The sequence below is a fragment of the Hippoglossus stenolepis genome, chromosome 7 (genome assembly GCF_022539355.2).
Source record: "Hippoglossus stenolepis isolate QCI-W04-F060 chromosome 7, HSTE1.2, whole genome shotgun sequence".
Taxonomy (NCBI): Eukaryota; Metazoa; Chordata; class Actinopteri; order Pleuronectiformes; family Pleuronectidae; genus Hippoglossus; species Hippoglossus stenolepis.
In genome coordinates this window covers 10,038,661-10,054,060 of record NC_061489.1, presented here as the reverse complement: position 1 = coordinate 10,054,060, position 15,400 = coordinate 10,038,661, and the positions used below count along the sequence as shown (strand labels likewise).

At 41.4% G+C, this 15,400-nt stretch overlaps 2 protein-coding genes across 6 annotated transcripts in view; both read right to left on the bottom strand.

Moving 5' to 3' along the window:
- Positions 1 to 4,037, bottom strand: part of ebf1a (EBF transcription factor 1a) — a 59,001-nt gene extending 54,964 nt beyond the window's left edge. The window contains exons 1-4 of one of the 5 annotated variants that reach the window (XM_035161816.1): positions 3,203 to 4,037; positions 2,250 to 2,406; positions 1,186 to 1,249; positions 302 to 357 (exon numbers count right to left, since the gene is read on the bottom strand). In XM_035161816.1, the coding sequence (XP_035017707.1) occupies positions 302 to 357; positions 1,186 to 1,249; positions 2,250 to 2,406; positions 3,203 to 3,336 (411 nt within the window). In that variant the 5' untranslated portion in view covers positions 3,337 to 4,037. The remainder of the gene's footprint in view (positions 1 to 301; positions 358 to 1,185; positions 1,250 to 2,249; positions 2,407 to 3,202) is intronic. The other 4 variants (XM_035161817.1, XM_035161818.2, XM_035161813.1 and 1 more) reach the window with 4 other exon arrangements.
- Positions 4,038 to 11,474: 7,437 nt separating this feature from the next.
- On the bottom strand, positions 11,475 to 15,080 carry il12ba (interleukin 12Ba). Its single transcript, XM_035161603.2, has 8 exons — positions 14,660 to 15,080; positions 13,945 to 14,035; positions 13,573 to 13,860; positions 13,388 to 13,493; positions 12,588 to 12,829; positions 12,323 to 12,495; positions 12,014 to 12,135; positions 11,475 to 11,646 (listed from the first exon to the last, which is right to left on the bottom strand). The coding sequence occupies exons 2-8, from the start codon at positions 14,033 to 14,035 to the stop codon at positions 11,601 to 11,603; spliced, it is 1,068 nt and encodes a 355-aa protein (XP_035017494.1). The 5' UTR covers positions 14,660 to 15,080; the 3' UTR covers positions 11,475 to 11,600.
- Positions 15,081 to 15,400: the final 320 nt, after the last annotated feature.

Below are 15,400 nucleotides of genomic sequence, written 5' to 3'. Positions count from 1 at the left end.
ACACACACACCGTCCCCACTTACTGGCTGCTGTGCACAGCAGAGTATGAGGACACATGTCCTCTACTTTTCTAGGCCTCTGTAAATGTATTCCACAGGTAAGACAGGTCGTTTATCAAGGCGGCTGTGCTGTGCTGAAGTTGAGGGTCTCAGACACAGGCATGCAGCGGGCGAGGGGGTGTAACAAGAGGAGGAGAGGGGCGGCTGGAGGTGGGGGCCAACATTCAGACCAACATAACCACTGAGCTGATGGCAGAGTTTTCATTCTGGGAAGCATCATAGTTAAACACAGAACATCTTACCTGTTTAGTCATGGAGTCAATGAGACGAACATACAAGTCCTGCTCTGTCCTGATCCCTGTGCACACACACACACACACACACACACACACACACACACACACACACACACACACACACACACACACACACACACACACACACACACACACACACACACACACACAGAAAGAGAGGGAGAGAGAGAGAGGAATGGTTAAAATGCAACTGGCAGATCTCATGTCACATCTAAAAGGCGACGCTTCAGATCACGAGTTTTATTCATCCTGACTTCCCCCTGTGAGCCACTTCAGGAAAACTCAATGAGCACAAACTGGTCCTAATGACTCCCACTGTTTGTTGCTCGTTGTCACAATTTGCTTAGAACTATAGCACATTTAATTTACCTTCTTTATCCTGCTGATTCTTATCTCTAAAACTGCTTAATGAGAACTTAATTGTGAAAATGTGGAACAACAGGAAGAACAACAATAACACAGTTTTTTCCCCCTCTAAATTATAATCAATATAATTTAATTAGTCAATCAAGGCAAAAAGGCAAAAAAAAAAATGAATGTTAAAAAGGAGGATGTGAATCATTTTATTTTGCTGCCTTGGGCTGTTGACCAGAGAAGATATACTTCCTGAGAGAGTAACACAATTTAATAAAAAGTAACAATAATATTAATAATAATAAAGTGTAAATAATAACATTTAAAGCATATTATTAAACGTATAAATCAGCCAGCCTTCATGAAAACAGTTCAGTTAAATAAATAAAACACCAAGATAAACGATCTGACCTCGTAAAACATTTGTTTCCTGAGTTTCCTCACTTTGCTTTGTCGCATCTGCCTCTCTGCTTTTGTTTCTGCTCCATAAAAAAAACTGTGGAACCCAAACTCACCGTTACTGTAGAGGAGCTGGAGTCTATAATGGATCCCATTGTTGGTCTTTTCCCCCGTCGTTTCCTATGAAAATCAAACCAAACACATTCGCTCAGAGTCAGAGCGAAGCAGCTTCTCCTGGGACGATCATGGTGCGCGGCCGCAGACTCCTTATTATTATTATTAGAATTATTATTTTATCTTTTTCTAATGACAAACATGTTAGATTAATCTAACTGCGAATATAATAATAGTAAATCAATTTACAGCCGGAAAGAAAGAAAGAAAAAAATCGGTGCACAACTCAAAAACCCTTTCTGTATTTTATATTTGACGAAATATATTCTGTAAACTTGAAAACTTCTTACGATTAAACAACCTACTTCTCTTAAAGCTTGATTAACGTTCATTAAAAAATACAAATTATTTCTAATGTTGTCAGACATTTAAGAAGACTAAAAACACAAAATGAATAATTAAAATGTTTGTTATTTGCAGTGAATTACAGCGCAGTGATAGATGTGTCATGAATATTGACCGACAGTAAAAGGACATTTTGAAAGTGCTAAATAGTAAACAAGGCGATGAATAAAACAAGCGTCTAAAAGTTGAACCATCAGTATTAACGCCTCTTGCAAACAGATCAATAAAACACTGCAAACGCTGAGATTGATGAGTGTTTAAAAAGAGCTTATTAAATATATTGACTGACAGCACCTTCAGGAATATAGGTTCAAACTCTGAGTCAATATCATTAGTGGGACAAAAGTTTCTTTTAATGCACTTGATGGTGTAAATGCGTCTGAATTAGATTATATTTGAAGGTTTTTGTGATTATGATGAGAAAGGAAAGTAAAAATAATAACGTCTCTGCGAGACTTGGAGGAACCCACATGTTAAAATCACATCAGAGCACATTTCAGTTCAGTGCGTCTGCTCATTTATCACAGTGACTCTAACAGGCCACAACACTGTCAGTCATCAGTCACTAACACAATTTACACCACAGGGCTATTTATTATGCACTCACAAATAAAGACTGTCTCTTTTGTATTATTTATGGTGAAATCATGTACAAACTCACCTTGTCCTTCTCCACGAAGTCGATGTAGGTGGTCCTCTCGATCTCCACCGGCTGACCCTGTCTGTCGTACAGAGCCAGGACGAAGTGGAAGAAGTTGGACTTGCGCAGGTTGGAGGGCGGCTGCTTCTCGAAGTGTGCCCGAGCGAGACCCACTCCGCTGCGGACACAAGCACAGCGCAGCGGCGCCCACAACGACACCAATTAAAATCACATTAATTCAATTTGATAATAAATATACAACCATATAGGAGAAAGCCGCTTTTTAGATCCAATTTTGTTCAACTACATGTCCTCAGAAAATCCGCAGCTACGTGTCATTTAATTAAAAACTGCTTCCAGCGCGTAAAAACGCACTTAAACAACAATTAAACAAATAAAATAAAATATGTATCTTGAGGTTTCACGGCGCTAAAGGCCGCGACAGGCATAATTTTGACTGCTTTCATTATGGCAGGCCTTTTGTGGACACAATTATTTTGAATTGTAAACCTCACCAACTTAATTAAGTGTTTTTATTTAATTGTTTAAGAAAAAAGCACCTATAAATATGGATACATATTTCTGCATGGAGTGTGTGAGAAGTAACACACTCACAGCCTAACTGAAGTGAGCTGAAAACTCTTTCCACGCAGCAAAGTTACATTTAAATCTTTTAAAAAGTGCTTTGAGGAAACAGTGCTTCCCTTCCACACACGTGCTAAATCACTTAGAGCCACACACAGCCTTAAATCATGTTGGACTTTGGGCTACAAAACTTAGAAAGCCAGCGGGATAGGAGGTTATCCAACAAACGCGTCCTCTGGGGACGGACGCACGCACGCTGCCCCCGGAGTGATGCAGCCGCTCCGCAGAGATCCACACCGCACATCTCCCTCTCTCTCTTCCCCCCCCTCTCCCGGTCCTCCTAGCAAGCCCCGGTGTCAGCGCAGCGCCACGGCCGCTTCATGGCTCACCTCTGCGCGGCTGTGTTGGCGTCCAGCACCCCGGCGCCCTGCATCCATGTCCGGACCGCGTTCATCCCGGCCACCATGGGCTCCTCTTTCATACTACTCCCACTCCTCTGGATGCTCTCGTGGATGCCAAACATCAAAACGCACCTTCAACGCTGTCGCTGTCCCTCTCTCACTCACACTCTCTCTCTCCCTCACTCTCTCTATCCTCCTCTCCTTGGCTCCCTCCTTCTTCTTCTTTCTCCTCTGCCTCCCCTCCTGCTCGCGTCTGTTTGATCGCGCTGTCACAGGAGCAAAGTGGCGTGGTCTGTTACACTTGGCGTCTAGCTGCGCGTGTGTTTCTGAAAGTAAACAAAAGATGCGACACGCGGAGGGAAGAGGGGAGCTGTCTGTCAGCATCCAGGGTTAGCTGCACCTCATGCGACTCCAGGAGGAAAGAGAAGAGGAGGAGGAGGGAGGCAGCAGCAGCAGCTATGAAGATGAGGAGCGATGAAAGGGGGAGCGCAGGATGAGAGGCTGCGCCGAGTTGGCGACGGTCCCCCGGATCAAGGTGCTGCCGCTGACAGGAACACAAGCGAAATGTCAGGTTTTTAAAAACTAACAGTCAACGCTTCCCCTCCGGTTCTTTTTATTTACAAAGTCCTGTCCTCGGCTCAGATGGATGAGACGGAAGATTACGCGCAATTAAAAAAAGGCAGTCCCGGCGCTGCGCTCCTTGTCAGCTCCCTGCTCCGGTGATTTGCGCTCCTTCTCTTCCCTGAGGAATCACTTTGGACCATCTCTGGGATGCCAAACAGGAGGAGAACTAGTAGGTGTTGGAGGCGGAGTCTATGCGAGGCCGAGCAGGAACGCCCCCCACCGCCCCCTCCTCTCCAAACACAGTTAATAACACGGACAATCAGCTGTCCACCAACCCGACCAGCACGCTGCCCGCCCGCCCGCCTGCCTGCTGTCCCCGCCTCGTCCCACGCATGTGTCCCGCCCCGGCCACTTAGTCAGAAGCTGTGCCCGTGCGTGGTGTGTTCGTGTCTCTCTCTCTCTCTGTGTGTGTGTGTGTGTGTGTGTGTGTGTGTGTAAGCGTGTGTGTGTTTAGGCTTGACAATTAATGTATTCAAAACTATCAAACACGCAGCTCAGGGGAGAACGTGCGTTTAATCCACGCAGTTTGACCACAGACACTTGCTGAGTGGTTGAAACATCAATATGAAAATATTCCCACATCTCTCAGCAAATCAACACGAGTCCGATCATTAAAAAATGAGACAAAACATTTTGTCTCATCATTACGCGCAAGAGTGAGAGAAAAAGGAGGAATGGCTGCAAAATGTAATTGTGTTTACTTATGTTTGCTCGTCAAATTAATTCAGCATCACCACATGAACGGCCATATTTTAAATTTCCACCACACAGTGCACGACTGATTCTACACGAGGAAAAGGAAATGAGACTTTATTTGAACACAAAATGGAATTTAAATGTTTTATTTTCCTCTTAAGAAGAGAATGTGACTGTGCTGCGCAATCCAACTGTTCATTCAGAGAATCAACTGATCGACTGATTATGAGCTTAAGAAAAGTTTCAGCTCTCTCTTTCTCACGCACACGCACACGCGCACACACACACACACACACACACACACACACACACACACACACACACACACACACACACACACACACACACACGCTGGCAGCCGGCTCGCAGTTGTTTTTCTTCTGTTACAGCCCGATGGTTTGAAATTAGCTTTGATTAGATGCATTACATAAATCTTGCGGGACTAAGTGCTGAATCCAACATAAATATGAGGATTACAGATAAACTGTGCGCTCTCCTGCTGTCCAAAAACATCGCAGTCACTCCAAAATAACTCAGTGACAAAAACAATAATAAGACAAAATATGGTGTAACAAAATAATAATGTGCGTGGTCGCGCAGGGAAGCGTGAAGCTGCACATGTGCGCTGAAAAGTGAGGATGTTACAGATCTGCTCATGTTCTCCATCAGTCCTGGTTTCCTTCTCTCATCATTACATTTGTAAATTGTCAAATCGAATTGTCAGGGGCCATGTGTTCAATAAGCGCTACTTGGTTAATTATAATGAAGTGGAGAGGACAAGAGTTGTTTTTTTATCATGGGGCTATCTCTGAAAATTAAGATTTCTATCAAGAAATTGCTGAATTGAGTGAGTTTTACACGTCGGAGCTGCTGGTTTTACGCATCAGTGAAACTGCGCAATTAAGAGCCTTACAAATGAAAGAGAAAGCGCACAATTTGGCTCAGAATTATATCGTTTGTAATTCTAATGATCTTGACTTAGATAGAAAATTAAAACCTTCATCCTCCTCTGCTGCAGCCTGCAGACACGAGAGGCTGAGCTGGTTGCGGGGTCTGATAAATGTCATAAACGGTCAAGGTTAGACACCGAACCCCGCGACCGTCTCATCATTGTCTATCGCTGTTTATTTATGTCTCCGTGCTGTGGAAGGAGAAATGTGAGCCCACCACGTTACACAATAAATAGTGATAAATAAGAAACAGCGTGAGATAAAAGGTCTAACACACACACACACACACACACACTAACACACACTAACACACACACACACACGGTCGGAGCTATCCTTCAGCACATTTGTTTGATTGTGGCCGGGTCTCTCAGCCAGGGTCTGGCTGCCTTGGTCGGCATGCGGGCCAACGCGCATTGCACCCCGGGCCCCCGGGGGCGACATGTATTTATATCCCCATGCACCCACACACACTGTTAGCCCACATATCAGCGGCTCGGTATCCAAAAACAGAGATGTCATTTGGGGCCCCCGATGATCCATCCACGTTAATACTGTGATTTACTTAACTCCATGGCAGCCAGACATAAAGGTTTGCAAGGTATCTCTGGCAGGAAATGCGCAGGCCGTGTGAAGGGTCTAAAGTTGTGTGTGTGTGTGTGTGTGTGTGTGTGTGTGTGTGTGTGTGTGTGTGTGTGTGTGTGTGTGTGTGTGTGTGTATAAATATGTGTGAGTGAGTGTGTATACGACTTATGTTCAAGTGTCCACATATGGGCAGGCTATTAAAAATCCGCTGCGTTATAACTCTATTAGACATTTTGAAGTAACTGATCAGAAATGCGTTGTGGGCGCCGCAGACGCGCCTCCTGCGCCACCAGCAGATGTTCCCGTAAATCAAGAGGTTGAGCTGATGATAATAATGGTCCGATTGAATGGAAGACTCATAAAAATGACTAGTTGTAAAAGACCAGGCATATGCTAATGAGAATGGGCCTTATGTCTCACAATATGCTCCCTGGTCGACTTAAAAGGGGACAAATATAGAAGTTAACTGTTTAAATATGTAGACCAGATATGGCAGCATGGTTTCCTTGATACCTACACTAGAAATGTTATGAGTGTTCAGACATGCGAGGGGACGTTTTAGCGCCACTGAATTGAAATTAAACGCTCTTTTCCAAATAAAACCAGGTTTGAAAACGAGGAAATATTCAAACTATTTGTAATAAATAATACGATTTAATAAATCAATTTGAAATCTTCGCTTGTTGAGCAACACATCTGCAGCAGTTCCTCACGATGACCTCCTTCACTTCACTTCGGGTCACTGCAGGAGCCCGCCAACCTCCACAGCAACGGTTTTTTAGTGCAATGTTGCCATCTACTGGCCTCAAGGAGACACTGCAGGGCCTGATCTACAGTATTAAACAGCACTCGGGTCAGTTTAATTCTCAAATGTAGCAGTTGCATAGTAAGTAGCAGATGCAGATAAATGCCATCTGTCCAAATTGCTGTGTGTCTGTGCCCATTAATTAACGCGGTCAACAAATGTGGACAAGGTCAACGAGGCCGTAAATTCACGAGAACAAGTTTAGTATGTAATTGATCATGTAAGCTGTTAGAATAAATCACGTGGATTCAGTTTAACCCCCGCAGCTACCAACCACCATCAAATTGAACTCCAAAGCATTAAGAGGAAATCACCAGAGCCTTTATAAATCTTTACATTTTGTTTTTGTTCTGAATAATTTTCTTCCTTCAAGTTGCTAAGTCAGTGATGGGTGTGAAAAGTGATTCCTGTCCGACCCAGTGAAGGCAGAGGTCAACTTCTCTGTAAGTACGAGTTCAGCTAAATAATATAGTTTGAAAGCAACGATAACACGGATCTTTCTCTCGGACCAAATGTCTGATCTTCTGTTTTTGAGTTAGAGAATTCCTCATTCTGATGTTCTATACTTTATGGTGAGGCGTTATTTCTTTGGCCTATGAGCCATGAAGACAAAGTGGTGTTGACTTGCAGCTCCTTCGCACATTTGCTTTCGTCTTATGGTAAATTCAGTGACACTTGTTTTCATTAAAATTAAGAGACCTGTGTTTATCCATTATTGAGGATATTAGTAAATGACCATAGCAGTTATTCTTAATAACAGGATCTGCATAATTTCTTCTATGAAGTGTAATGCCATGTCTGTGATTTGACTGTGCCATAAACCCCTCATGGCTTAGGTTAAATAGGCAAGATACATTTTTTTTATTTATCCCGTAAAAGACCATCCATGTTCACATTTCTCTCATTTGTAAAAATGGTCACATAAAACTCTCCTTTGACTTCATTTAAATAACTCACTGAAATAATTTCTCAAAACAACTTTTCTCTCTAGTTTATCCAGAATTTCCAAGACTGCTTCAGATCAGCGGCTTCCAAAAGTCAAGTTCATTAGTAGAGCACATTTAAAAACAACCCAAGTTGCGGTGCTATAGATTCAAAACATTGTGACGTGAAGTACAAGGATAGAAAAATGGAATGAAATATGAAAGTGGTAAATTGTTCCAAGTTTTGGGAAGTCCACACAGACAACGCAAGATCGCCCAAACCCAGCAGCCTCGACCAAGTCACAGCCAGGAGCAGCCGGTCAGAGGATGTTTTTGTGCAAGTGGATTTTTTTTTGTGCAAGTGAAACTGTGTGGCTCACACAAGAAAAGCTACACACACTATATTTTCAAAGTGATACTGGAGTCAAGGTCAAAGCTGATTCAGCCCCAGTCTATGTTCAATGAATCATCTGCGTCGCTGCTGCTACTGTCTCAGTGTCTTTACCAGCAGAGCTTCATCTGGTTCACAATGTGAAGAGAGGTGAAATACTCATTTCTACTTGTATTAGTTTGTCCCGTTAAACAAACTGTAAACTAGAGCTGAAATGTGTGATTATAAACTGAACATGTTTGACTGTTGATCAGATAAAATGACAATGAAGAATTAGAACTTGTGAACTTAGGTTTTGGGAAATCAGAGCATGTTTAAATGATAAATGATTTGAAATAAATAAATATTTAAAAAAAAATACAATAAATTAATATAACAAAAAATATTGATAGTAAACAGTTTTGATCATAAAAAAATCATTAGTAGCAGCTCTACTGCAAACCTGTCAACACCCATTTTACTATATACTAATTAATATCAGAACTCAACATACAGATAAACGGCCTTATATTGATCAGCTCTATCATTTAAAATGTGATTTATGGACGTACAGATTTAGATATAATGAGCTATAAAGTCAGGAGTTTTACTTTCAGCTATGCCCCACAGCTGCATGACGACTCTTAAAGTAAATCACATTTTTCTTGAGTTTGACCCTATGTACAGGGGTGGGGGGGAACTAAAAGAACTAAATTAGGGACATTTCCCAACAATGAGTCAAGTGCCCTCTGTGATGAAAAGCAATCAACTAAGAATTAAAGGTCAGAGGTGTCAGGTTTAGAATGTGTGGACCCTGAAAGTGCTTACATCTCTTGCCCTCTTCCTCATTCTGGGACAGGGAAGTGAAGAGAAGGTTCACCACAACCTCCATCTGAGTTACAAAACCAGTACTGGGAAGAGTGGTGGCTATTATTCTGTTGGTGTGGAGCTTTTCTCTCATGTGATGTGGAATTTTAGTATAAACTTATCTGAATACTCACTTTGTGAAAAACCGGCTGTTTGGAACTGCTGTGTTTTTTCCCTCTGAAGGGTAATTAGTTATCATAAAGTAATATTACACTGGATTTGGTTTCTCTCCAAAGCACTTATTATGTTTTCATTAGTAGTAGCAGGCACACAGTCAACAACCGAGTGCCCTTTTCCACAGTCTGCATGACATTAGTAATAATCAGTTTGAAATAATAAAAACAACGATACGGATTTAGACCACAATGCAACATTTCTCATATTACTCATGTCTGGCATATTTACTTATACCACTGAATTATATTTAGTTCTGTGAATGCATGATTACATAGATTTCAGAGAGGGGTCAAAAGTAAGGATTGCCATTATTTGTGGTTGAATTTTTTATTTTATTTGTCTGGGTAGATCTTGATAAAGTCTTTTCACTTACAAGACCAAAGGATCCACAAAACTGTCCCCGGTGAAAATGGTCACAATTAATGGGATAATACAAGCGATCACAAGAATTACACACAGAATTACTGCCCTGTGGTTGTATGCCTCCACCAACCAGTGCAGTTTCAGCCTTCATACATTTATTTCAAGACTCATATGTGTGACCTTTGACCTCTGAAATCAGTTATTGTTTCAGTCCAAGTAACAACTGGTCAAAATTTGATTTGAATTTCCCTGAAGACTAACTTGAGATTTCATGTTTAAGAGGCCAGAAACACGTTTTGTGAGGTCACGGCGACCTCGGCCTTTGACCTCTAAATTCTATTTAGGTCATCTTTGAGTCCAAGTGAATGTTTGTGCCAAATTTGAAGAAATTTCCTCGACCCGTTTCTGACGTTATGAATTCACAAGACCTACATTTTTGTGAGGTCACAGTGAGCTTGACCTTTGACCACCAAATTCTAATCAGTTTGTGCGTGAGTCAAACTGAACATTTACAACTAATTTGAATAATTCCCTCAAGCGTTCTTGTGATAACTTTTTCATGCCTTCACAGCTGCTCACAACTCATGTCCACACTATGGCCATAACCTGGGATAAGAGGTCAAAGGTCAACAGCTTTTTCTGAAAAGGTGACCAGTCGAGAATCTTAGCAAGTCGTAGCTACTGAAACTGACCACTGACAACTGAATCAACTAGAATGTCCCTCAGCAGAGCACATATCTCTGACAAGGCCTTACAGTCCCCTTATGAAACCACGTTTAAATTGAATAAATCCAGATTTTTTATTTCGGTCTGCACCAAATTGTCAATGTCAGTTCCCTAAACATGTCATATTTTTTTCATCGAGATCCATGAATTATTCCGTGGGAAATCTGTGCAAATGTCAAAAAACATCACAGTGTCTCCACATTGGAGAAGGTGACCAAAAATCCTTGGATCTGTGCTCAAATTTAATGGAATCTTTCTTGGACCATGTCTCATCCAAAGTTTTGTGGAAATCAGAGGTTCTTTTGAAGAAGTTTGTTGAGTCCCAACTTCCTCTGCTGGAGGAAGAAAAAGTTTCTGGTTGTAGAGATGACTTGTGTTAACCACAAGGTCAATGCCCTGCTATTAACATTTAAATGTCAATATACTGGGTACCTGTTTCCCCTCAGAGGGATATTTAGAGGAAGAACTGTCTCGGAGCTCAGTTTTCATATTACTGTACATTCAGGGAGCATGAGCAGTCTACACCAGTTACTCATTGGCATTGGTTTATAGGCTGCAATTTCAAAGACAGCTTTGTCACCTGATCCACAACAAGAAGTGGTTATGATATAAAAACAGGTGCAGGATGATACTGTTCCTCTAAAGGTGGATTTGGTGGTACATCTGGCAAATGGTAGCAACCGTGTGAATGACAGTGAGAGCAAGATTGAAGGGGATCACAACATGAAATATCAAAGAGGAATTGCTATTGTTGTCGAGTTATTTTTTTTCTTCCACATAAAGCCACACTCTCACTTGACTGTTGAGGGGAAAATTCTGAAAAACTCAGGGACAATTGATGACATTTAAACCTGTTGTTTGTTTGGCGAAATAGAAACAACTGCTCAGGTCTCTGTTCTCTCCATGAGGCCGTTATGAGTGTACAGCAGAACCCTCGTCAAGGGACGAGTGAAAACACATTTGGTGCTATAGAAAACTTTGTAAGTATGAATAAAGTCTCCATGAACAGACGCTCACGTTGGATTTCTTGAATTACTTATGACAGGGACAAGGATTTTGATTGTGAATCAAATGATAACCCGATATTCATTAAAAGGGGTATGTGTCATAGTACATTTATCAAGAAGCAAAATGGTTCTGTTAAATTTCCCTTTATTTCATTGTTTATCATAATTTATAATACATTAAAAACATAATTATGTACTATAGGATAAATAGGAATATATAAAATCATATAAATAAACAAAACTACACAAAGTCAAAAATGTCCAGTGTTTGGATCCTCGCTCTTCTGTTAGGCTTATTCACCGTTTTGCCGACGTTTGTTCTTTTTCTTTCTCCTCAATCTGTAATAGAAGACAAGAAAAGGAAGTTAGTCTGAATCAATTCTTAATGCCCAAACAAAAGCCGAGCAAACAAAATGGAGTTAAAACCCTCTGGCCTATTGCTGTGACTTTACCGGGTACAAAGTCCTACAATGAGAGAAAGATCAGTAAAACAAGTTATAATGGTGTTTTCTTTCGAAGAGCAAGACTCGCTTAAGTTTTACAGAAATTTAACAGAACTATTTACGATCAAACCACAGCAGAGGCAGCAGGGAAACGTCTCTTTATGACACTATGGCAGAGAACGGCAGCTACGTACAGAAGGTATACACAGTAAAGGGGAAGCAAGTGCTGAATGTGCCGTGTTGCACCACTAGGGGCCACTGACCTGAGGTGGCTCCACTCGCTCCACTGGGAGTTACAGAGAGCATCCTTTGCTCGGACACACACAGCCTGGGCCCTGTGCTTGACTTTAAATCGGCAAATGTCTGTGGATTGGACTGTCAGTGTCTACAAAATAAAAATCATACATCAGTCAATTACATGATTCCATATTTACTCTTTCAAATGTGCAATTCAGCTATAAATCCAGGGCTTTTCCTGTCATGTGATGCATTTATGTGCAGTAAGTTTGAAATGCAACCACTTTAACTTCTCTTTTGTAGGCCTGATATCAGAGTCAGTGGGTTCCTCTTACTTTTGCATGTTTTGACTCAGTGCAGGGTTTGTCACACCATTTGCATCCCCGCCTGAGCTGTGCTATCTGGAACGTGAGAGGGAAGTAGGAGTAGGGACTGCTCCAGGAGCTCGGGTAACTCCACTCTATCATCGTAGTGTTGACTTTACTGATCCTCACCATGTCAGGTTTCACTATTGAGGGACACAGCAGAAAAGATTGAGTGAGATGAAAACAGCTCAAAAAGAAAGCATCTTGCAGAAAACGTCTCTCAGAGATGTCTCACCTATCTCTGCCAGGTAAAACCGTTGAGAGTAGATCTCCACCAGGAAGTGCTGGGTCCTAACGTACACAGCGACGTAGATCCGCTGGCTCTCCTCAGCGTAGGGGCAGTGCTGGTCGTCCCGGCAGGAGATCCCGTGTCCATGTTCATCGACTGAGCAGCTGAAGTTCCTCTGACCTGAGGAGCACGTCCAGCGCTGGGTACTGGTGTCCAAAGAACACTGGTTGTCACTGTCGTCAGAAATGCTGCAACAAATAGAAAATGGATGAAACTCTTAATAACTTCTGGTGAAAAACAGATGACTGATAGAGGCACTGACGAAGCAAAACATCTACCATTCAAAATGATTTACAGCTGTATCGTTTCTATATAACATCTTGTTCCCAAGACCTTAAAAATACTTTGTTTTCTTTCATGAGGAGCCAGGGCTGGACGATATGGCCAAAATTATATAAAGATAATTTTTTTTACATCAGTCCATATCGATAATTATCACCATAAATGTCACATTATTATTTCTTTTAAGTTTAAAGAAACCATTTTAGAAATCTGAGGCAGATCCAATGTGTTGTTCCTCTTCACTGTGATTGCACAATGTACATGCAATAAATCGATATATATTCAACTTTTGTTATATAGCTATTGATATAGATGATTAATCATTGATATTGTTTAATTGCCCAGCCCAATGAAGAGGTGATTTTCCTTAATGGCTGTCATTATATAGTCTCGGCTCTGATATGAGTCCCTGTATTAACACCAGAGAGGGAAACAGAAAACATTCACAGAGTTTGCAAACTTACCGCCAAACTTTGATAAATTCTACTTTGCCGACACAACTTGTGTGCCAGGTCCAAGAGCAGTGAAACTCTCCGTTGTAATTTTGAGCCAAGCACTTCAAGTAATTTCCTTAATTAGAAAAAGTCAGACAAAGGCGATTAGTCTGATGAAATATTTTAAAATGTTCTGATCCTAAATAAGATTGTACCTTGATCATTTTTTACAAGAATCGTCCCCCTCTCGGTTTCCTCCTCCTGGATCAGAACCACCGTGTGATTGACCAGTGATCCGTCCTCTCTGTGGCAGGTGTAGTTGCCCCCTCCTAAACTTTCCTCCAGCTGCACCAAGTACGAGTTTCCTCTCTGTTCTTCCACTACTCCATTCTTCTTCCAAATAATGTCCTGACTCTTGTTGTCTTTCCTTGACCCCTCCTGTGGCGAGCCCAAGCAGCTCAGGGGCTGCTGGCCCGGAGAGCCGTTCACCTCCACAACCAGAACTACCAAAGGCCATTAAACAAAAGGTTAATGTTATATTATATGACATTGGGGTAATGTGTTCTAATGGGGGGAAAAAAGCATACTGTTGGGGAGCAGAGTCCAAACGTCCAGAGGATTTTGGCTGGAGACTTTAAGAAATACAGACATGATGATGCTGCAAGTGAAGAACTTCATCTGAATGAGAGGAAGAAGGAGATGTGAAGAGGAGAGGAAATAAAAGAATGGAAAATCAGTTAAGATTTGACCCTCAAATGAAATAAATAAATATTCTGTTATAAAATTCATAAAACTGCTGCTGCAATGAGTTTATTTAAGTCCATAAATTCAACAATGCAAAAACACAAACACTGTCAAAGCAACAGTAAATTATCAAACGAAGCAAAACCAATATAAAAAACACAAAATGTTCATTTCTGAAAGTTACAGCAGATATTATAGCCTATATCAAGGTTAAAGACAAAAAACGAGTTATGCTTTCATCCATGTAGATTTGAAAATGAACTTTAACTAGAACCTGCATATAGGCTACACACCAGAAAAGTAGACATTTTAGGAACGTTTACAGGATACGTTTCATCAAACTATCCTAAAAATACACAAGGATAGAAGTGGAAACAGCTGATGAATAATATCAGCATGAAGCCACATCTACTTCATGATATCACAATGAAGCTATATCTAGCTACTACTCATGAATTTATATTTATTTTTATTTAAATTTATATGAATTTAACTACATGAGGAATTGATTTGAAACACATCTGTATAAACGACTAAAGTTAGAAACAACTGTCTTACCTTGATCACTGATGTCCGGAACCAATGGCGCTTCTGTCAGTTCTGGGTGACTTTTATATGAGTGGCACACTCACACGCAAACTTCCCCACCTCTCCTGGCGTAGAAAAGTTCAGACTTCACTTTCGAACCGCAAACACTGTCCATTGAAGGTATTCAGCAACACTTGTCCTCACTTCCACATTGCGGCGGATGGACGCACAACACGTCCCTTAAAACACCGCGCAACACACTCACGCGTCTGTTACTGGACATTTCAACTGGAGCCTGTTCACAGTCTGTGGTTTCATCTGGATCTCACCTTGTGTGTTTACCTTCATGTTGGCACGGACACGTCTAATTTCACTTTCAGGAGCTCTCGTTACGCAGGTCTATAAACCGGTTCAGACGTGACCTATTTGCGGCTACTACCTGGTTTGGATTCCAAGTCCATCACATTGAGCTGTCCCCATGACACAGATGCTTTTGTCCCCGTGACGGATTGATTTCGTTGTTGCACTTCATTACGAAAACAGAAGTAATAATATTTGTGCTGAAGCCACCTCAGCACAAAGAATTGTGACATTCAGCTGCCTTCAAAAAGTGATCATCTTCCATAAAGTGATTGCACCGGCTCTTAGAGCTGTATTGCCCAGTTTGTATTGCTTTATCAAACAGCCATAATATACTCACACTTAGATGTAGTTAAGTTAAGTAAGTTATGTCGTTGTGAAATCTTACCTGAATGATCACATGTTTGCAGT

Bases quoted from the DNA above. Each gene is read 5' to 3' on its own strand.
- il12ba (XM_035161603.2), bottom strand. From the start codon at position 14,035: ATGAAGTTCTTCACTTGCAGCATCATCATGTCTGTATTTCTTAAAGTC. The intron at 13,494-13,572 runs GTACAATCTTAT...TTTCTAATTAAG, and splicing joins TCTTGTAAAAAATGATCAAG to GAAATTACTTGAAGTGCTTG. The intron at 12,830-13,387 runs GTAAGTTTGCAA...TATTTGTTGCAG, and splicing joins GAATTTATCAAAGTTTGGCG to CATTTCTGACGACAGTGACA.